Source organism: Anabrus simplex, chromosome 1 (assembly GCF_040414725.1).
Source record: "Anabrus simplex isolate iqAnaSimp1 chromosome 1, ASM4041472v1, whole genome shotgun sequence".
Lineage (NCBI taxonomy): Eukaryota > Metazoa > Arthropoda > Insecta > Orthoptera > Tettigoniidae > Anabrus > Anabrus simplex.
In genome coordinates this window covers 1,072,366,196-1,072,389,750 of record NC_090265.1, presented here as the reverse complement: position 1 = coordinate 1,072,389,750, position 23,555 = coordinate 1,072,366,196, and the positions used below count along the sequence as shown (strand labels likewise).

Sequence of the window (23,555 nt, the reverse complement as noted above, 5' to 3'; positions counted from 1 at the left end):
ATCTTTGTAATTTCAGTACCGTTCGTTTTGCCGCATGCTGTATTACAATAAACCATCTCTAAAATTGTTTTTTTTTCAATTTTTACTTACAGACTGAATTTAAATTTCAATCTAGCAATAGTGTGCAAGCTATACTTCGAAGACAAATAGCAATATCGCATCGAGTATTCACTAAATCTCACGTTCTCAGAAAAGGAGAGCGTGACTTCAGGAAATTCGCAGTTTCTCTGTCGTACGATTTGCTGGAATTAAAGTAATATTCCGAATTTTTTTTATATTTTTAAATTTGGCACTTTATATATACAAAATGTTCACAATACAATAACATAGTCTTAGCTACCCCGTACTGCCCTCTATGGATCAATGGTAGTATGTCAGCCTCCGGATGCCTCGATCGCGGGTTCAAACCCGGCAAATATAGTCGGATTTTTGAATGGCGGGAAAAAGTCCAATCGACATTCCATGCCGTACGATGTCATCACGTAAATTATCCCTGGTGACACGTTTGGTGTTCACACGATAAAATTAACTTAAAACTAGCCATAGATCGTCCAGGAAAGATGCGTGGTACTCTGCTATATAGCAGAGTAAAACGGAACGTCGAAATTGACGAGCAGGCAGCCTAGATGGCCTGCACACGGTCGCTGACGCTATACGAACATCATCATCTACCTTATTACACAATAAAACTTTTCCATATCCTATGAAGTATGTCCAGTTCTCGATAATCAACCCTTGTAAGTATAATAATTTTACTACTTATGCACCACTTCCTGCCTAACAAACCAAAGAAAAAACATTTTTTGTACGAGATCACATCATCGGTACCGATATTTCTGTTGCACTTCATCACATCAATATTACAATGTTAATACTGGCTAGCATGTCCTCTTGTTCGACACATGCTTGATGTCTTGGCAAACCATCAACAAGGTTCTCCCAAGACAACAGTCGGAGATAGAGGTCACCGGTTGGAGTTTTAGAATGAGGACGGCTTGTGCGAGGTAAGTCTTCATTGAAATCTAGCTTTCTCAAAAAAGAAGGAAAGCGTTACTTGATGGATAGAAGATATTCTGTCATAAGGTTTGCTGGAATTGAACAAATAATACTATCTATTGTTCAGATACTATTCCATGCCTAATGATGCTGTTGTTCATAAGGCCTAACATCTAGGTCATCGGTCCTTTCCATGTCTATAATTTTGATTCACTCACACACATATCGAGAAACCTCTCTTGCTGACTATTTAGCTCACGGCTCCAATTACCAATGCAGTATAAGAACTTCAACCAATCAACAGCTGCCTAACAATCAATTTTACAGTTTTAGTTATATTACCTCCATTTTATCGCACCTACGTGCACTAGTTTTTATGTAAACTTATCAGAACAGAGCACTGAAACATATTTATAGCATATACTGTATCTGATCACAGAGCGCACAATAAACAGGATGCAACCGAGTTATTCTGATGAAGCCGATAGCCGACAAATTGGGAGACTGCAGCTCGAAGTGTTTAAATACAAAATAAAATATTCTTATGCTGAAAGGTTTGTTATCTGTGTAGTTATGAACTATCTTTGATTTGTTTTATATTTCATCTTCTTTATCTGTTTACACTCCAGGGTTGGTTATTCCTTCGGACTCAGCGAGGGATCCAACCTCTACCGCCTCAAGGGCAGTCTCCTGGAGCTTCAGACTCTGAGTCAGGATACAACTGGGGAGGATGACAAGTACCTCGCCCAGGCGGCCTCACTTGCTATGCTGAACAGGGGCCTTGCGGGGGATGGGAAGATTGGAAGGGATAGACAAGGAAGAGGTCAGGAAGCGGCCGTGGCCTTAAGTTAGGTACCATCCCAGCATGTGCTTGGAGAAGTGGGGAAACCGCGGGAAACAACTTCCAGGATGGCTGAGGTGCGAATCGAACCCACCTCTACTCAGTTGACCTGCCGAGGCTGAGTGGACCCCGTTTCAGACCTCGTACCACTTTTCAAATTTCGTGGCAGAGCCGGGAATTGAACCCGAACCTCCGGAGGTGGCAGCTAATCACACTAACCACTACACCACAGAGGCGGACTTGTTTTATATTTATGCAGTTTTATGTATCATTTAATGTTGTAGGTATTCGCTAAATAGTCCAAATAAATGCAACTCTAGCTCCAGGTTCTCACTAGATCAATCATTAAGCTCTCGTTATATTGCTACCGATAATACGTCTTGGCGTAATGTGATTACACGGACACACAGTGTCCTCCCTGTCATACATATTCAGTAAACTGACCACTATAATGCTTTCTTAATGGTGATAGTGATACCACTCTGAAATGCTGCCTATTATTTGAATTTGACGTTCTGTCTGTGTACTCTTACCTACAGATAAGGTTCTGTTTACAAATTACTTAAGGGTCAGCATTCCGGTTTACGTATAAACATTCAAGATAGGATCACAGTCACAACTTACAGGGGTGGTGCAACATAATTTTTATAATAGTATCAATGTCTAGGTTTCAAAAAGTGTCTCGAAAGATGTCGAGGAGGAGGAGAAGGAGAATTAATATCGACGTTCTCAAATCTAGGAGGAATATCCTTTGAACTGTAAAAGTGAAAAATCCAGGTTATGGATCATAAATATGTAAAGAATATCATCTTGCCAGGAATATCCTGAAAAGGAATTTAAATGCATCGTGAAAATGATTGAAAGTCGTTCTGATACCTTTTGCTACTGAAATGATGGAAAGCTAAGATCTGAGACAGAAATGGAATACATCGACCTTACGAACACCACATCTAATAGCCTTCACTAGAAGTGAAGACGTTGTGTTCGTGTAATGCTCAGCGGCACGGATGTGGATTAGCCCTGCATCAGTTGAACGGTTTATTTAGTCTAGCATTAGACTAGTTTCCTTTTTCTTCTGCCGCTTTTCTCACACCCTAGTAGCGTTTCGAATGCGAACATATTTTCTCATACACGAACTTGGTCCTGTTATGTTGGCAGATACCCTTCCTGTCCGGCTCCATGGCTAAATGGTTAGCGTGCAGGCCTTTGGTTAATTTCGCTGGCACGGGGACTGGGTGTATGTGCTGTCGTCATAATTATGTCATACTCATCACGACAAGCAGGTCACCTACGGGCGTCAACTTGAAAGACCTGCAACTGGCGGGCCGAACTTGTCTTCGGACACTCCCGGCACTAAAAGCCATCCGCCACTTCATTTTTCATACCCTTCCTAAAGCCAACCCTATGTGGAGGGATGTAATCACCACTGCGTGTTTTTGTGGTGGTTGGCAGCGTGGTGTGTATAAAGAGGTGTGTGCTGGGACAAAAACACTCAGTCCCCGAATCTGAGTAATTCGAAGCGATTAAAATCCCTGACTCGGCCGGCAATCAAATTCGCGACTCTCTGAACCGAATACCACGACGCAGACCAATCACCCTAGGAGCCGGATTGCATTAAGACTAGCATTAGTTGGGACTAATTCAGTCTGGACATGGCCTTGACAATCTACAACATTCAAAATATTTTTATAAAAAGAGATCGAAGATTGATTATATCACGGCAGCCTGTTGATATTTCCTGGGAATGCAGTATTTTTAAATCTGTCTCTTGGCAGAGGGAAGCCTCCGTGGCACAGGCGGCAGCACGTCAGCTTCTCACTGCTGGGTTCCGTGGTTCAAATCCCGGTCACTCCATGCGAAATTTGTGCGGGACAAAGCGGCGTGATATCACGCAGATGTGGCCGTAGCCTAAGAGGCATTAAGAGTAAGCATGATACCTAGGATATTGGTGAACGAAGTCCTGGAGATACCTCCGATGAACAGAGGAATCCGTGTTCACTTTGGGCCCACGGAGTAGATCTAGACGTATAGACTAACCACGGAGGTTCCTCGCTACAAGTTTGTTCGAGGGAACCACCGATATCTATATTTAAATCACGACACAAGCTATCAATTCGAAATCCAACCGGTCGTGTGGCATTCGGCCGGTCTTGGTACCTCTAGTGGCATTGGGTCAGGGTGATAGGATGTTCCAACAAAAACTCACAGCCTGTGCGACACGTGTGGCGATCGAGGGACCCCAGTGAGGAATTACTTCGAAGTATCTCCTCACCGACCATTCTTGACAACCTCTCAAATGTATTTTGTCCCAGAAGATATTGCATGTACGAAGCCTAAGGAGTTGTTCCATTTTTCTATCTTCCCTCTTCTCTATCCTTTAGCTGATACCCTCATCATTCGAGGGGACGACGTGCGAACTCACCCGCTTCTAGTTCGCTGAAAAGTTCACTTTTTGCCTACTTAAAACAAACACCATAACAAGGGAGAGGAAGGAAAGGCCCTTATCTAGGTTATAGCTCACCCATGTTTTTCAAAGTTTATAACCATTGGGGAGAGGATACAGTACATTCAAAAACATAAGGCCGTACTCACCTATCTCGACGTGAAGACGCCACAGAGACTCTTGCAGAAGACTGGTTACTCTCTCTTTGGGCCTCTCGAAGCAGTCTCAGATACTCTTCTCCTGAACTGAAGGGCAGTGGAGTAACCCGACCGCCGTGACTCCCCAGTTCCACCCACGACTCTGTAATCACAACATTCATTACAGAAGAATGCAGATACATTTAAGAAATCACAAAATGACAAATACAAATTAAAACTCATAAGTTCATAACTAAATCGTGTCTTCAACCAACTGTGTTTTGGTTGCACCTTTTTGAATTTTTTCTCAGTGCCAACACCTTTCTTGCGCCTTAAATCATGTCATCACTTTTTAGCACTCTCCCCAACTTATTCTTTTGCTTCTTTGCCCCGTTTTATTCCCATAAAAATTAAACAAAGGAAACCGAACATCTGCTGCTTAATCTACTTTTCTCTTGCTGACTTTTTATAAATGGACAAATCTCCCACTTCCTGAATGTTTTTGATAGAACTTACGGTCTTTAGAGTGGTATCACATTACCTTTGCTTCAGGGCAGTTGTGTTAGGTGAAAGCATTCAGATTAGTTTGCGCTCAAACGTACTACAGGAAGAAAAGGAGGTAGGCGAAGTCAAACTGACCAATTAGCAAATCCCGCACATCAGTATCGTTGACTGCTGGAGTGAGGAACGAATTTAAACTGTTGTAATTCTCCAGTCCAGAAATCAATCAATCAATCAATCAATCAATCAATCAATCAATCAATCAATCAATCACAACTGACCTGCATTTACGGCAATCGCCCAGGTGGCAGATTTCCTACCTGTTGTTCAACTAGTCTTTTCTTATATATATGCACAGAATTTGAAAATTTATTGAACATCTCCCTTGGTAAACTATTCTAATCACTAACTCTTCCTATAAACTAATATTTGCCCCAATTTGTCCTCTTTAATTCCAAATTTATCTTGATACTGTGATCATTCCTACTCTTAAAACACCAGTCAAATTTATTCCTCTACTAATATCATTCCACGCCATATCTCTACTGAAATGAAATGGCATATGGCTTTTAGTGCCAGGAGTGTGCGAGGACATGTTCAGCTCGCCAGGTGCAGGTCTTTTGATTGGACACCCCTAGGCGACCTGCGCGTCGGGATGAAATGATGATGAAGACAACACAAACACCCAGCCCCCGTGCCAGCGAAATTAATCAATGATGGTTAAAATACCCAACCCTGCTGGGAATCTAGTCCGGGACCCCTGTGACCAAAGGCCATCTCCCTAACCATTTAGCCATGGAGCCGGACATGTCTACTGACAGCTCGGAATATAACACAGTCCAGCAGTTCGTCTCCTTTCTCCCAAATCTTCCAAGCCCAAACTTTTTAACATGTTTGTAACGCTGCTCATTTGTCTCCTTTAAAACCCTCAAATAACCCTCATAATCATGTGCATAATTCTGTACCCTTTACTTACAATCCCTAGGTACTTACAGTGATTCTTATAAGGAACTTTCACTCCCATCAACGAAGTAATTAAAATTGAGGACTTTTCCTATTAGTGAAACTCACAATTTGACTTTTAACCCCGTTTATCATCACACAATTGCCTGCTGTCCATCTCACAACATTGTCGAGGTGTTTTTTTTTTTTTCAGTTGCTCACAATCCTGTAACTTATTCATTACTCGAAAGAGTATATATAACAAAAAGCCTTACTTCCGATTTCAGTTCTTTACACATCATTTATATATTTAAGAAAACATAAAGGTCCAATAATGCTGCCTTGAGGAATTCCCCTCTTAATGGTTACAGGATCAGATAAAGCTTCGCCTACTCTAATTCTCTGAGTTCTACCTAGAACTATAGCCACTCATTGAGTCACTCTTGTCTAGTCCAATTGCACTCATTTTTGCCAGTAGTCTCCCATGATCTACCCTGTCAAATTCCTTCGACAGGTCAATTGCGATACAGTACATTTGATTTCCCGAATCTAGGATATCTGCTATACCTTGATGAAATCCTGCAAGTTTAGCTTCAGTGGAATAACCTTTCCTAACCCGAACTGCCTTCTCTAGAACCGGTAATTAATTTCGCAAGCATGTCTTACATAATCAGAAAGAATGCTTTCCCTAAACTTACAGTACATGCAACACATGTCAAACTGACTGGCCTGTAATTTTCGGCTTTATATTTACACACTTTCCTTTATACACAGGGGCTCATATAGCAGCTCTCCATTCAATTGGTATAGTTCCTTCGTGCAAACAGTAATCAGATAAGTACTTCAGATATTGTACTATATCCTAACCCATTGTCTTTAGCATATCACCAGAAATCTTATCAATTCCAGCTGCTTTTCTAGTTTTCAACTTTTGTATCTTATTACAAACGTCTTTGTTATCGTAGGTCACTATCAATACTTCGTTAATATTAGTCGTCACCTCTATCTGAACATTATCCTTGTAAGCAACAACCTTTACATACTGCTGGCTGAATACTTCTGCTCCTACACGCTTCCCTTGTTCATTAATGATTCGTGGAATGTCCTTCTTGGAACCTCTTTCTGCCTGAAAGTACCTATACATACCCTTCTATTTTTCACTAAAATTTGTATGACTGCCAATTATGCTTCCAATCATGTTATCCTTAACCGACTTCTTCTTTCCTAGTAAGTTCCTTCAATTTCTCCTTACTTACACAACAATGTTTTTTCCAACCTGCACCTACTTTGGCTCGTTGCCAATATTCAGCATGCGGAAACAAAATGAACGGTGTGAAAATGCATGGCGATATTAAACAGTTTGGAGCAGATGATATTCAAAGTGAGAAGCCTCCGTGTCTCAGGCGGCAGCGCGTCGGCCTCTCACCGCTGGGTTCCGTGGTTCAAATCCCGGTCACTCCATGTGAGATTTGTGCTGGACAAAGCGGAGGTGGGACAGATTTTTCTCCGGGTACTCCTGTTTTCCCTGTCATCTTTCATTCCAGCAACACTCTCCACTATCATTTCATTTCATCTGTCAGCCATTAATCATTGCCCCAAAGGAGTGCGACAGGCTTCGGCAGCCGGCACAATTCCTATCCTCGCTACAAGATGGGAGCTTCATTCACTCCATCCCTGACCCGGTCACTGACTGGAAAACAGGCTGTAGGTTCTCGATATTCAAAGTGATGGGTCTGTTCTGAGGTGCAATGTATGTGATATTTCAGTAACAGTTGATGAAAAACACCAAAGTAATCGCGTCAAGCGGCATATAGGCGAAGAATAAGGCAATATAATGTAGTGAAGGTGGACTGTGACATTAGTTTATTGGTGAGCCACTGGCGCTCATTCAGAATTTTGTTTTAATCAGTTGAGCTGCACCTCCGCTCACGAAGTATTTGTACGTCGAAAAGGAACGTTCCACGTCAGCAGACGTAAGTGGTACATATTTCATTTGTAGTCTGTAATGTAGATCCTTGTTTGCTGCAAAATCCTCAACGTCAGGGTTTATGTCTAAGCTCTGGTCCAGCTTCCGCTTTTGAGTACCCTTCAGTGCTTCCTTCCCATCGACCAGAACAGCCCATTGCGCATCTTTCAGAGGACCCTGCTCCTCCAATTTTGTAATAGCAGTAAAAGTTCATCTTGCAATTCCTGTTTTGGTGCTAGTTCTTCGTCCTTTGTCACAGCCGAGGAATCATTATGTAGAACATCAAAGAAATCACAATGTAGCCTCAAAATGGTTAAAGAAACACATTGCAGCTTTCTTTTAATACTGTGAAGACATTTGGGGCGTGTTGTATTCCACTTTCGAAGCTTAACCCTATTATGAAATCGTATTTGCAGAAATATACTACCGGGCGAGTTGGCCGTGCGCGTAGAGGCGCGCGGCTGTGAGCTTGCATCCGGGAGATAGTAGGTTCGAATCCCACTATCGGCAGCCCTGAAGATGGTTTTCCGTGGTTTCCCATTTTCACACCACGCAAATGCTGGGGCTGTACCTTAATCAAGGCCACGGCCGCTTCCTTCCAACTCCTAGGCCTTTCCTCTCCCATCGTCGCCATAAGACCTATCTGTGTCGGTGCGACGTAAAGCCCCTAGCAAAAAAAATATATATATATATATATACATACACTGGGAAGTCTGTTCCAGACGAGAGTACGAAAACCATATCTTCAGCCTCTGTACGAAGAAAAATGAAAACAGATCAGGCAAGTACTAGCCGATGATCCAGTATTTCTTTTTCCTAAATGAAACCACTGGTAGGCAGAACAGATAATTGTTTGAACATTTTAGTAACACCGCTGAAAAGACAGCAAGTGAAAGACATATTTTTGACTTTCTTCCTGAACGAAACAGACGATGCCAGTATGATGCAAAATTTCAACAATCTAGGGGTTCTATTCCGTCCTAAAGTAATTGAAAATTGAAAATGATCGAGTGTGGATAGTGTTTTCGGACCAAAGGACTTACATGTTGGCTATTGCTAACCCGAAACCTACTCTAACCTAATCTAAAACATGTGACCTGCATTTCATATACACTGCATGGAGTTTGTGAGGCATAAATAATAATAATAATAATAATAATAATAATAATAATAATAATAATAATAATAATAATAATAATAATAATGTAACTTGTTTGTTCTTGGAGACGTCGAGGTGAAATAATTTTGCCCCGTAGAACTTCTTGTACGTGTCAATAAATCTACGGACACGAAGCTGACATCTGTGAGCACCTTCAAATACAACTGACTGAGGCCGGATCCACCCTGCCAAGCTGGGTTCAGAAGGCCAGTGCTCTACTCCCCTGAGCTACTCACCCCGGCATATATATTCATATGCAAATGAATGTGTTTTCCAATAAGAACATTCTGAAAAATGCTCCTGGTAGGATACAATATTTACGTTGAAATTACCTTCCACCTTCCTCAGTTTTCACTAGATGGGGTATTGAATTGAAGGCTACAGTGTTTATGTTTAACCACTTTAAGGCTAGATGTGATTTCTTAGATGTTTTACCGAATGATTCCTCGGCAGTGACAGGACGAAGAACTAGCATCTGAAGAGGAATTGCAAAATTAACTTGATGACAACTGCTGTTACAAAATTGGAGGGACAGTGTCATGTTATTATACTCAATCCCTCGCCGAAGAAAATGTTGGCCAGCAAGGTGAATGAAATGTATCTGTCAGATCGTACAAATTCTATGGCATTTATGTTTCTGGATGCGCAATGGACTGTTCTGATGAACGGGAAGGAAGGATATGAGGGTATTGAAAAGCGGAAGCTGGAGTAGAGCTTAACCATAAATTCTGGCGTTGAGGATTTTGCAGCAAACAAGGATCTACATTACAGACTAAAAATGAAATATGCACCACTTACGTCTTCCGATGACGTGGAACGTTCCTTTTCAACATACAAGTACTTAGTGAGCGGAGGTGCAGCTTCACTTCTTCTTCTTCTTCTTCTTCTTCTTCTTCTTCTTCTTCTTCTTCTTCTTCTTCTTCTTCTTCTTCTTCCATATAAGTGGGGTCGCAGGTGCGAACTGTGTCGCATATGTGGATTTGGCCCTGTTTTACGGCCGGATGCCCTTCCTGACGCCAACCCTATTTGGAGGGATGTAATCACTATTGCGCGTTTCTGTGGAGGTTGGTAGCGTAGTGTACTGTGTTGTCTGAATATGAAAAGGAAAGTGTTGAGACAAACAGAAACACCCAGTCCCCGTGCCAGAAGAATTGATCAGAGGCGATTAACATCCCCGACCCAGCCGGGAATCGAACCCGGCACCCACTGAACCGAAGGCCTCAACGCTGACCGTTTAACCAATGAGTTGGACCGGAGCTACGGCTTCACTGATTAAAAAAAAAAAGTCGCGCATTGCAACAGGGAAGAGCCCATACTACTTCACAGCATTTGCAGGAATAGCCTATTTTCACTAGAATTATCTCTGATACTAAAGGGAATTATCAAACACAGGAGAATAAACGAAAAAGAATAATAAATAGAAACGAATAAAAAATTGAATACGCCTATGTATTTCCATTATAACCAAGTCGTATTATTATACTCAACCCCTCGCCGAAGGAAATGTTAGCCAGTAAGGTGAATGAAATATATCTTTGTCAGATCGTACAAATTCCATGACATTTATAGCAATGTTTCTGGATGAGTTGAATAAGATGTTCACCCCACAGTCAACAGCAGCAGTTCAAGTGGACTAGATTCCTAATTGTTATTGTTTATATACATTTATTTATTTATGTACTTACATTTTTAATTAGTTATTTATTAACAATGGAAATAATTTTATCAAGAATAGCGACGATAATTCGACAAAATCATCAACTAGGTAGGTCATCTCCCTTCTCAACACAAACTTGCACGCGCTTTGATAATCTGAAAATAAAAATCAACAGCCTGTTTCCAGTCATTCGACCGGGTCAGGAATGGAATGAATGAAGCCCCAGCTAGCGGCGAGAATAGGAAATGTGCCGGCTGCCGAAGCCTGTCGCACTCCTCTGGGGCAATGATAAATGACTGACAGATGAAATGAAATGGTATTGGAGAGTGTTGCTGGAATGAAAGATGGCAGGGGAAACCGGAGTACCCGGAGCAAAACCTGCCCCGCCTCCGCTTTGCCCAGCACAAATCTCACATGGAGTGACCGGGATATGAACCACGGTATCCAGCGGTGAGAGGTCGACGCGCTGCCGCCTGAGCCACGGAGGCTCCGCTGTGATAATCTGAAGTATAAAATTAAACTAAAATAAAACAAAAACTCAGCATTATGAAGAGAAAAACAAGACTTCAATAATAAAGCAAAAGAATGGAATGAAATATTACATTACGTACCAATATACGATCAACAGAAGTATTTATGCTAGCACTAAACAAATCTCGTGATATGTAGCATCCCAAAATGCTGGGCGCTACGAGACATCCTAATCGTTGCATTTCGCATCTCCTTCTTAGGAGCCAAACACTGAAATACCAATTTTGACTGTGGTCAACTCGTTATGATACAAACTGGTTCAGTAATCAAATCGTGTTGAAAGACGTCCTCAAAATTAAGTAATACTGATTCTTCGTTGTTTTTATTGTATGAAACGGCAGGACTTGAACACGAAACAGTCTGACCATATGATATAAAAGTCGTTAAAATTCAAGCCAACCAACCACTAAAAAGGAATAACGGGCGGTTATAAGTTCCAGTCGATTAATCTCTAAGTTATGACAACTTTCGGCTGGTTTTTGAATAGCGCTCTCGTTTAATGCTACGCTTAAGAGAGGTCTCTCAAGTAATGCAAGCCTGACGGAGGTTTAAAAGGTAATATTTATCATGCTTTTGTAGCCAAGAACGATATGACACTTGAATTGATAATTCTCTTACGCCAAATTTTCAAAGGCCAGATTCTCAGATAATCAACTGTTAACACTACATTATTAGGCCAGGAGCGCCAACCAGGGAAATGACGTTTCCTACAGCCACAGGGACTGAATATTTAAAGGAAATTAGTGTAGCAACTCATATCGGGGTAACGGTCCTATAACAAAATAGGATGAATTTCAAACCTTCGAAGATGGAGAGTATCAGACGAAGGAAAGATACAGAAATAGATGTAGTTAACCAATAATCACAACACACTTAACGTGAAACTAAACGAAGAGCCTCACGAAAGGTGGGAAATGAAAGCATAAATTATTATTATTATTATTATTATTATTATTATTATTATTATTATTATTATTAATAATATTATTATAATATTATAATATTATAATAATAATAATAATTGTATGACCTCAAGTACCGTGTAGTGGAGTTTTCATTTGGCACAAGTTAGGCTGCCTGTACGTCAATTTCGATTATCCGTTTTACTACACCAGATAGCAATCTACGGCTGTTTTTAACTATTTTGTCGAGTAAACACCAAATGTGTCAGATCTTTTACATACGACATGGACTGCCGACCGGATTTCTTCCCGCCCTTCAAAAATCCGACTACCTCTGTTGGGTTTGAGCTCGCGCTATTGAGAACCACAGCCGATACTCTATCACTAATCTATAAAGGCAGCGCGAGTACCGGTAGTTTACAACGAAATACCAGAACAACACTACACTCAATCAGGGCTCAAGAGGAATGACAAAACCGGAGCAACTGAGTCCCTGTTTTTTTACCATTGTGTCGTAAACGATACTTACTTCCACTATATTAGAAATAGTTCAATAAGCACCCGTCGACTATCACTAAAATATTTTCGAAATGAGATTATCACACCCGATAGGGGTTTGGAAGTTATCGAAGGTAATTCGCATTTGTTTCCGATTTGTAACCCAGCGCGTAGTATTTACAAGGCAGTAAATAAATCATATATGAAGGCAATTGAGAAGATATCGGCAGAAGCGATGTTTTCATAAAATTGGTATATAACAAATTCTATTAAAATAATCTGTATCAACAAAATCAAAAGTAAGTTTGTTCTCATACACGTATACACGCCTCCACTGATCAATTACAAAACTGCATGAGGCACTCGGAAAGGTCGTGGAAGTAGTTATATTGTCAAATTCAAATCTGTACTCAAATGTTGTAAGTGGGGCACAACATATCTATAAAATAGGCAAAACATCGGAGTTGTAGTAAAAGGGCCGAGCACACCTCATTTTACGCCCTTCACTGTGAGAATACTCGGCGAGTCACGGTAGGATTCTGAAACCAACATTTTAAGGCCCTATAACCATCAGTTTCGGAGATACAGTATTTCCAAAAACTTCCCGCTCTTGGAAACTGATCAAGGAATGGTCAGCCATAACCAGAGTAACGCCAGCTCAAGATGTTCTATTCGACTTTCCCTCTAGCTCTGTAAGAGGCAATGACCAAAATACGGCGGCGCTGACTTCAACAACTACGTATTTTGTGGTCCAACCTCTCCTGTGATAGCTTACTTTACAGCTGGATTTTGCTCTGTGATACAATCTAGTAATTCATCCTCTGGAAAATGAACCTCAGTTCAATGAATGACAACGAGCTGCTTTGATTCGTTTTTGCGAATCTTGATTTTACTCGTAGATTGAAAAGTCTCCTCTGAATATTACACTGACTGAGCAAATGTCATGGGATAGCGGAGCACTGATGCGCAGGTGTGTTATCTGCGCACCACACGCCCCCTGTGCCAGCGGCAGTTGTATAGGAGACCTTGTGAGCAGTGGCTGTGCATGTGACAGCTGTAACATGGAACGTCGTCGTGAGCTGACACCGTTCGAACGGGGTATGGTGGTTGGTGCCCGACGGACGGGAAGTGCGATTTCGGAAGTGGTGCGGGAATTCGGCTTCACACGATCAACCGTGTCCAGGGTGTATCGTGAATGGTTGAATGCGGGTGTCACCGTTCACAACAGACGAACGACCGGCCGTCCAGCCACCCTCGATGACCGTGACCGGCGACATCTGAGACGGATTGTCAACAGTGACAGACGGGCAACCGTGCAACCAATCACGGCTCAATTCAACACAGGCCGTGCTAGACACGTCTCCCAGTGGACAATCCGTAGGAACATGGGTTCTATGGGGTATGGGAGCCGGCGCCGCACACGGGTGCCACTGTTAATCCAACGTCATCGGGCACAACGACGCGCATTTGTCGCCAGTCACCAGGGATGGACACTGGAACAATGGCGTAACGTGATATGGTCGGACGAATCACGATTTCAACTGCACCATGCCGATGGGAGGCACCGTGTATGGCGCAGACTACATGAAGCGATGGATCCCGCCTGCCTTGAAGGTGTGGTCCAGGGCGCTGGTGTCTGTTATGGTCTGGGGTGCATTTTCCTGGTATGGAATGGGCCCCCTAGTTGTTCTGGAAGAGACTTTGAATGGTACGTGGTATGCTGAGCTGCTCGGAGACCATCTCCACCCATTATTGGCCTTCCAGCGCGGTGTTTCAAAATGATAACGCGCCGCCACATCGCTCCCACGTCGCCCGGGGAATGGTTCCAGGAACATGCAGCGGAGGTCCAACGACTGTCATGGCCACCCAGGAGCCCCGATATGAACCCTATCGAGCATATCTGGGATGTCCTGGAACGCAGGCTCCGTGCCATGGATCCTGCACCCACGAACAGACCAGCATTGGCGGCCGCTCTGCAAACGATTTGGTGTCAGCTGCGTCCAGAGGACTACCAGGGACTTGTCGAATCACTTCCACGGCGTCTCACTGCAGTTCGCAGGGCCAGAGGAGGCCCCACACGCTATTAGGTGACTATCCCATTGAGATGACACTGCGAAAACGCAAGAGAGCCAGGAAGTCGTACGTTACGACAAGCTGCTGACAGCCGCATGCCCCAACTACGTACCTCAGAATCTCAGGAGCAACTGGATGGGTCGACAAAAGTGTAGTCATGCATATGCTACATGATCATCCCGTCAACGACGGGTACAACTAGTTGAAAATAAAGCCATTTAACTTTGAAACTGAAAAAAAAAAAAAGTCAGATAGTGCACTTAACAGCAATATTACTCTTTCCTAAATACAAAATCACACCTATTTTAAAGAATTTTGTTATTAATTCATGGATATCCGAATCAGTTTGAATCCTATTTTACAGAAAAGATTAGTGTTATAATTGTTTAATGGCGTGTGGCCTCCGAAAAGGCCTGGTGCAGGTCTTTCAATCTGACGCCGTACAGGCGACCTGCGCGTCTATGAGGATGGGGCCCTACCTGTGATGAATTCTAATGCTTAAGACGGCACACACACCCAGCCCCCGAGCCATTGGATTTAGCCAATTAAGGTTAAAATCCCCGACCCGGCCGGGAATCGAACCCGGGACCCTCTGGACCAAAGGCCAGCACGCTAACCATTTAGCCATGGAGCCGGACATTAGTGCTATGATTAACAGTAAATAAATTATTGGTCAGTAATATAGGAATTTGTTCATTTCATAATTGCATTCTTGAGATACAGGAAATGATCTCGACATAGGGAATGATAACTCATTACAGTTCTACTCCATGTCCTTAGAAAGAAAAGTAGACGTGATTGTTATAAAACGCACCAACAATTAAATATGAAATGTGAACAACGAAGGTTTGGTTTTACCACTCTCCCCCACGTGTATAATACGATAATAGGAGTCGTTTTCTACTGAAAAGTTTGGCCATCGCTTCTAGCAGTTTTTAAGGCACTGTTACTCAGATTTTCTACGTGAATTTTATGTCTGCTTAAAAATGTATACTTTTAAACGTTGAAGTTATAACTTGAAAAGTGGCTCGTTGAACCATTTTCATTAACAATATGAACGCTCTTCTAGCGACAGCAATTTGTAACACAATGGCAAATCTGCAACGTCGATAAATTTTCCTTTTTATGTGTATATTTATCATTATGACAAAACTACTGTGGATAGAATGGCAAACGAACTTACGTTACTATTAAGTGTCCTACAGAACGCGGTACAATTAAAGGGAGAAAGGTTAAAATTACATATGAAGTGTTTTCATACAAATTTTCCAACAAATCACCATAACTGTTCAGAACTTATTTCAAATTTAATTGTTTCATTTGGAGACTAGGGACATCAACCCGCTAACCATATGGTTGTAGAATAAAGTACAAATACATCATAAGTAATGGTTTGCGGTTAACCACTCGCGCTACGAGTCGAAGAATATCCATCCATACTGTACCGGGCGGTACACCTCCACGCCGCTAATTCAAACCTTGCGCCAGTTGAAACTCCCCTACTGGAAGAAGTCTGAACCTTGTCTTATGTGTTAATTTTCAAGTTACCCTGAAGATGTCACTACTTGGAGATTTTGAAGTTTCTGAACTGTGTTGTTTTCGACGTATTTTTGTTTTGCTTGTAGTAAGAAGTGTGAACATTCTCTTCTAGAGGACACTACTGAAGAACTACAACGGCGCACCCTAGTGCGAAGTGAAAGAACTGTTTTTTTTTTTTTTTTTTTTTGGAGAAAATTTAATTTCAAAAGTTTGTTCTTTGCTAAATTTCTTTCAGTCATTGTTTAAGTTGGCAATATTAACCCTTTCTTTCCCCTTGTTTTGAATTTAGCCAATCCCGAATTTCTTTAATTAATTTTCCACCAATAATGTGTTTCTTCTTCATCTTGTGTAGGGGTTTTCTTTATCCACCAATAAAATGTTTGTGGGCGGGTGTTTTCCTTCCTGAAACGCCTCGAACTTTCTGCGAGAGTATATAAACTGCTGATTTTAGGGTCTCCGGGCCACTTCAGTACCATCTTTCAGTGTGTAAAGTACATAGCAGGGGGCGGGTAGCGCCTCTTTCTTCGGGCAGCAGTTCAACAACCAGGTAATGGCCGATTAATAACTTATTTTCTTGCTAGCTCAGCAGTTTAACTCTCGGGGCGGGTCCGAAGCTTTTCCACCATGTAACTTTCCCTAAAATGTAAAGAATCTTTGTATTTATTCTATCTTTTAAGCTTCATATTGGGATAGAGAGTGCTTAACCCTCTCGAGCTCCCTCTCATATTGCATTGAGGTGAACTTATTTTCACAACCGTTTCTTCCTTAACGTAATGTAAATTGTTTCCTTCTAAAAGTCACCTCTTTAGTATGGGATTAGCCCTTGCATTTACGGCCTAGTGCCAAGTGGGTTTTAAACAAAGTGTATTAGGAGCGCAAGTTCGCCTCCTCTCAAATTGGTATTTTAGAGGCCAGGTAATTAAATTTTCTCACTTAATAGGCCTCAGTAGGTTGGGTATCTTTACCCCTGTGTTTAGGTCATTAGAGGAAAACTTGAAGGTGGAGTTTGGTGTGGCCTTTGATAGGCTTAACCTTTGAGAGCAGATCGCTCTTTTGAAGTTTGTTTCTGCGCGCCTCGAGGAGGCTTTATGATGTAATTGGGAGCAAGTGCTCCTGGGCTTGATTGGGGTCTTCTGCCCCTTTGTTGAATTCTGTATATCGTAAAGTTGGGCTAATTGCTCAAGAATTGTGTGTCTGGCTCTCGGAGCCCCAAATCCTGTAATTGTACATTCTCGATTAGTGGTTTTGCTACTCTGTACCTGCCATTATTGTTATTTCTTGTTTTTGCTAAGAAAATATAACCTTGTTAAATTTTAAATTCACTTTAATTTCGTAGCCTGAGACCTATTCACCCCCCGCACCTTCTTTCACCTCTAACTACCACGGAAAACTCCGTAACACATACATTAGCGTGTATTGCATGTTTAATCTCCGGCCTGAAATCTTACGCAAAATCAAGATGACTATTAAAAGGTTATCGTTGCCAATGATTCATGGTCTCCTCACAATGAGAGAACATGCGCATATGACATGCCTTGTAAACAACATTGTATTCCGATAAGTGAGGTATTCTGTCAGCTAAAACTAATCGTATAGTCCAAGAAAAGTAAACGAACGAACAATTGTAATAGCTATATGAAGGAAAAAACGAAGCATTTCCAACAATGGTCAACAGGTGGCCAGAGAGTTGATTCATACCCGCCCAATCCTAGACGACCCCGGCAGACCATCAGTAGGGAGTTCCACAGGGTCGTTGTCTACCATCTAGAGACGTACGGCGGTCCCCATTGGCAATTCAATCAGTGATCTCAATGACCTTCACGTTTCCTGTCATTAATATTTCAAGGTCGTCACCTTCGTTTGCAGTGCTGGCACCAAAGAACAACGTTGAATACTACACACTGGCGAGGTATTTGCTTTCCCGGCAAAGGCATTCGGTTTTTAGGGAACACAAGGATGTTGTCTTTGTTGTCCTCCATTAAAAGGTGAACTCGTATCCAACCGTTACAGATAATCGACACAAATTATGGTGCACATGGCTAATAGTAAGTTTAACAAACTGATAGTGGCAAATGGAACGCGGAACATTGTTTTGTTGAAACTGGAGGAACAATTAAAAAAACACTCAAACTGACATCGAATTTACATAACTGAAACGTTGTGAAAATGACTGCAATTTAACACGCCATAGTCCACTGGAGTTAATTTTTGAGACGGGTATCACTAGAACATTAAGCATAATTTTACGAGGAGGCAAGCTATCAGTTACCTTTCTACCAATATGTCGTACTCTCATGATCAGCGTGGTTTGGCAAGAGTTTCTACAGCCGGTTGCCACCTGACGCAAAGCCAGATTGGTCTCATTGACCGATACCTTCAAGACTGCCAAACAATTACTATCATCTCTCGAAGTTCGGCTGTTGTAATGGCAATGCTGGGGGGTCTATCTGTTACTCTTCTCATCCCATGGTAGTCATATGTCGTCATGTTTGTCATTGTTCGCATTAACTCACTAGTGTATGTTGGGCAACCGATAGACAGGTATGAGTCCGTAATTCTTCGGAATACCCGGTTTATTTGTGTGCCAGAAAATAATGTTCTGAGGAGGTTTAATGAGCGTACTGTTTTCTCCCTGCATGAACATCCAGATAAAATGTTCCAAATTCATGTCCATTTCATCTGATTTGTCAAAAGTCCGCCCTCTCCCGTCTATGACGGGCAACAGTCATGTTAAGTAAATACGGTATAGTAGAACACTGAAATAAATCCAGACAAATTCAAAACAAACGTATTCGTCCAGCTCTCAAAACGTAAGAGGAGACTCTGAAACCAAATGGAAGTTATTCGAATTCTGGTCTCGACGACATTCGGGAACATTCCAAAGTATGGATTTTCTCTTCCTTCTTCCTAGGAGATCTCAAACTTGTTTTAGATTAGTAATTGGTGATAACTATTTTAGGATCTCTTTCTTGATCTTGGTACTAAAGTGTTACCATAATACAATAATACAGTTTAATGACCAACAATGCGGCTCATGGTAAAATGTTTGATTACTGGGTCGTTTCACGGCTCTAAAATGAAGATAAAATATCGTATCACAGAGTTTTTTTTCTATTTGTTTTACGTCGCACCGACACAGATATGTCTTATGGCGACGATGAGATGGGAAAGGCCTAGGAAGTGGAAGGAAGCGGCCGTGGCCTTAATTAAGGTACAGCCCCGGCATTTGCCTGGTGTGAATATCACAGAGTTAAGAAACCAAGTAATGCCTTGTTGTAACTATACATTACAACTTCCGCAATTCTAATTGCGACACTTTGCGGTTATATGTCTATAGTAGCATCTTACTAGATTGCCCATCTTTTCTTTTTTCTTTTTTTCAAATTTTTAGTCCGTATATCTTCTTTAAATAGTTGTATTTGTCTGTATTAAGTTTTGAGACCATTTTCTGTTAGAGCCGAATGGTAAACGCTGCCATCGAGGCCGTCACGCCGTAGGCTATGCACATGTTTTACCGATATGGACAACGAACGTCCACCTATTTCCAGAGCTAATACCATCTTATTGAGACTAAAATATGTCATAATCAACAAAGCATTACTGATAATCAGCTGAAGTTAATGATCAGATTATATCTCCTCATGTCATTACTCACATTACCGCTCGTCAAGGAGAAGATTAGTAAACGAACATTGTATCCTAACAAGCCCACTTCTATCTCCAGGTCGTTGCTCTATCTTCGGACACGTCATTGCCTCCAAATGGTCTTAGCACGGAAAGATACCGTCGTTCTTAAACGATCTTTAACGATACACTTGTTATAACATATCCTACATACTGCTAATCTTAAAGAACTCCAAGGGAATTAACAGCATGTTTGTTCCGGATCAAAACAACTTAATAACAACGCAACTTTGAAAATGTCCTACCACGTCAGCCGTGTTTGTGAAACAATAGACCTTTCATAACTGAATTCAACCCAAAATAAATGTATAAGCTACAATCCAAAGGACTTCACGTCAAACTGTCCCTTCACTCATTCCTGACACAAGTAACTATTTGCATCGGAAGTCCTATATTTAAAAACGTTTAACTCTCTCTCTAAATCTGACAAAAACTATTCAAGTAGGTCGCCAACAGAAAAAGAAAGAAAGAAAGAAAGAAAGAAAGAAAGAAAGAAAGAAAGAAAGTAAGTAAGTAAAAGACAGAACTAAACTTAGAAACAAGACGACTGAATATGTCCCGACCATTATGCCTCTCTGAAGACACGATGGCCAAGCTATTAAAATCTACGGATATACATCATTTTTAGCATCTTTTTAAGTTTCTTCCAAGTCGAGGCAAATAAAAAATCGACCATGTGAAAAATAAGATAAAATATGTAAGAAAATTAAGGACTCCTTGTACGTTCCAAATTGAATACTTTGAGTCTGAAGAGAAACATTCACCTTCGGAGGAAGGACAAGAGTGTTGACGAACATGGCACAGGTTCGCAAAAAATATGTCAGTGGAAGTGGAATTAGTAATATCAAGATTCTTGACAAATAGGAAAGTCTGGGATGTATGCGAGAGGCTATTTACCAAACCTCTTACCTTTAACTGTGGCAGCCACCTTTGAAGGTACGTTAGAGCACTTGCCAGCTTCATGCTGAAAACAGTATTTTGATAGTGACACGTAGCGAATTCTCGATAGCTGAAGCATCTTTCTCTTTTGAAGTGTGGCGTGCTTGCGACGTAACAGGTTTTAAAACGACATGAGTATTTAAGAACTGTCGGTGATAACGGATAAGGATCCAATGTTAATGGTAATTTATCGTGTACACTCTATACTCGTACAGCTAGTAAGTGTGATCCCTAACAGAAAAACTCTGCAAATTCAAGCCAGAGAAGTCGTTTGTATGTGAACAGGTTTATGTACCGGGAAGCAAACAGAAGATCATTAAACGCACATAATTATTTGAAAGTGAAAATATTATTTTTGCTAGCGATTTAACGTCGCACTAACACAGCGAATGTTTCCGGCTACGCAAGAATGGGAAAGAGAGTGGTCGTGGCCTTATTATCTTCAGGGAAGCCGACGATGGGATTCGAATTCATTCTCTCCCAAATACAAGCTCACGGATACGTGACCTGAACCGCTTAGCCAACTCGTTCAATAAATAAGTGAAAGACCTAAAACTAAGCAACTGGATATAACATACATTACATACTTCTGATTCCGAACTGCCAATTACCGGTCCCACTACAGCGTAATAAAAAAACCCGGCTTCCGGCTTGTAGTTTTACATAACTGTTGATATCGAGAACATGGCCAAAGGACTTCCAGTTTTACGTGGAACTAGAGCTACATTGGGATGAGTTTTCCTTCCTAAAAACCCACTTGCATTTACCGAAATTCGAACCACGATCGCCTTACTGGGAAGCCAGTGGATTCGTGGATCTCGAGCTTGTGAAACGGGAAGTTTGCTCACTGCGCTGTGTGTTCATTGTGGGAATGTGTCGTGAGCTGCTGGTCTAATGAAGCACTTTCGACATACACTATTAAATTATTTTTCTCGAAATTTCATGGGAGTTTGAAACCGGTGAAAGTTCTCGCCATAGCGTGCATATATACCGAAAATGGATCAAATCAGTGGCGATGCATTAGTAAGGTCTCTCTGTTAGCATACTACTATCCTGGGAGAAACGCTCCAAATACTCGAAGTTATCCACCTGTTCTGATTCTGTATTTTCGATCTGATACTCCATTTTCCTAGGTTTCTTCCCACTGATACCACTTCAATCTTCGAAATGCGAATTTTCGCTACCATTCTTGCTTCATCTCACTGAAAAGAAAAAAATGTAACGTTATACAATACATATGAAATCAGTGTGTTTTCAGTATTATTTTATGCACATTACTATCCTGCTATCAAGCAACAAGACCAAACTTAACATTCCGGCAGTTTCGTTCCTAAACACCGAGTGTGACTAGCGGGAAACGTTACATTTTAAATGTTATACTTTAAGTAGCCAGAAAGCCATACAGTAGTAGTAGTAGTAGTAGTAGTAGTAAATGTAAGTGTCCTCGGAACTCTACTACCAGGTGAATGCATAAGTTTTGCCAGTTTTTGTGGTAACGAAAACATGTAATTTTCAAGGGAAATTTATGTTTTTGTTTATTCAAAATATTGGCCATCGGCTTTTAGACAATTCGCCCATCTTTCAAGTAAGTTATGAATAGCACGCCAGAAGAACTGCTTGACTTTTGCAGCAAACCATTTGTCGAGCCATTTTCCAACTTCCTCGAAATTGCTGAAGTGCTGCTCTGCGAGCGCGTGCCCCATAGTCAGCTGGCGCCAGGTCGGAAGAGTACGGCGGGTGCGGAAGGATGTCCCATCAAAGCGATTTCAAGGGGTCTTTTACTGGTTTTTCTGTGTGAGACGGCGCATTGTCGTGTAACAAAATCACTTTGCCATGTCTTCTGGCCCATTCCGGTCGTCTTTCGATCAACGCGTGATTTAAATTAATAATCTGTTAGCGATAGCGTTGTGCATTAACGATTTCGCTGGGCTTCAAGAGTTCATATTACACAATTACCGCTCTGGTCCCACCAGGCACAAAGCATGGTCTCGTTGCCGAAGTTATTTGGCCTTGGTGACAGCCACGATTTTCTCCGCTTCGGGTTTTCAAAATCCACTTTTCGTCACCCGTCATAAGTCGGTACAGAAATTATTTTCTTTCGTGGCGTTGAAGCAGCATTTCACAAGCGACTTTGCGATTTTCCATTTGCCGTTCATTCAAATCGTGTGGGACTCATTTACCGAGTTTACTGATCTTCCCCATTGCTCGCAAATGTCTGCTGATTGTTTCTTGTGACACATTTAATGCTCGTGCCAATTGCTGTTGAGTTTTAGTTGGGTCACCACCCAGTCTTTCACACTCAATCACCAGGTTTAAATTGTCGAAACCATGGGTGGTGTGAATAAAACTGAGCACGCACTCTTTACTCGCGAATTTAGAGCAGGCACTCGCATTGAGGTGAATAAAAACCGCCTGTCGGAAGCAGTCACTCACAACCGACCTGTGATCTTGAGCACACAGTCCGGTCGCTCAAGCAGCAGAGTGGGCGCTCCAGATTTCTGCTGAATAAAGATAAAGCAGGCACTCTTTCCGGTAAGCGCCTGCTCATGTTTCCTTGAGCTAACTCAGTAGGTGACTCCAAATGGTAGTGTCAAGTTCAATGGCATGGCGGAGGTAATGGTGGTGGTTAATCGGAAAAGAAAATTATACAAAATTCGCAGAGAATCATCTCAACTTGAATACAGGGGAGATGGATTCAGAAGTCCAAAATAGTGAGGGGGAGAGTGGGGGTGAGCAGCAAGAAGAGG

The 23,555-nt window shown here is 41.7% G+C and overlaps 1 protein-coding gene across 1 annotated transcript in view; it reads right to left on the bottom strand.

The window, feature by feature from the left end:
- BNIP3 (BCL2 interacting protein 3) overlaps window positions 1-23,555 on the bottom strand; it is a 361,523-nt gene that overhangs the window by 149,567 nt on the left and 188,401 nt on the right. The window contains exon 2 of the mRNA XM_067137160.2: window positions 4,430-4,580. Coding sequence (XP_066993261.1) covers window positions 4,430-4,580 — 151 coding nt within the window. The remainder of the gene's footprint in view (window positions 1-4,429; window positions 4,581-23,555) is intronic.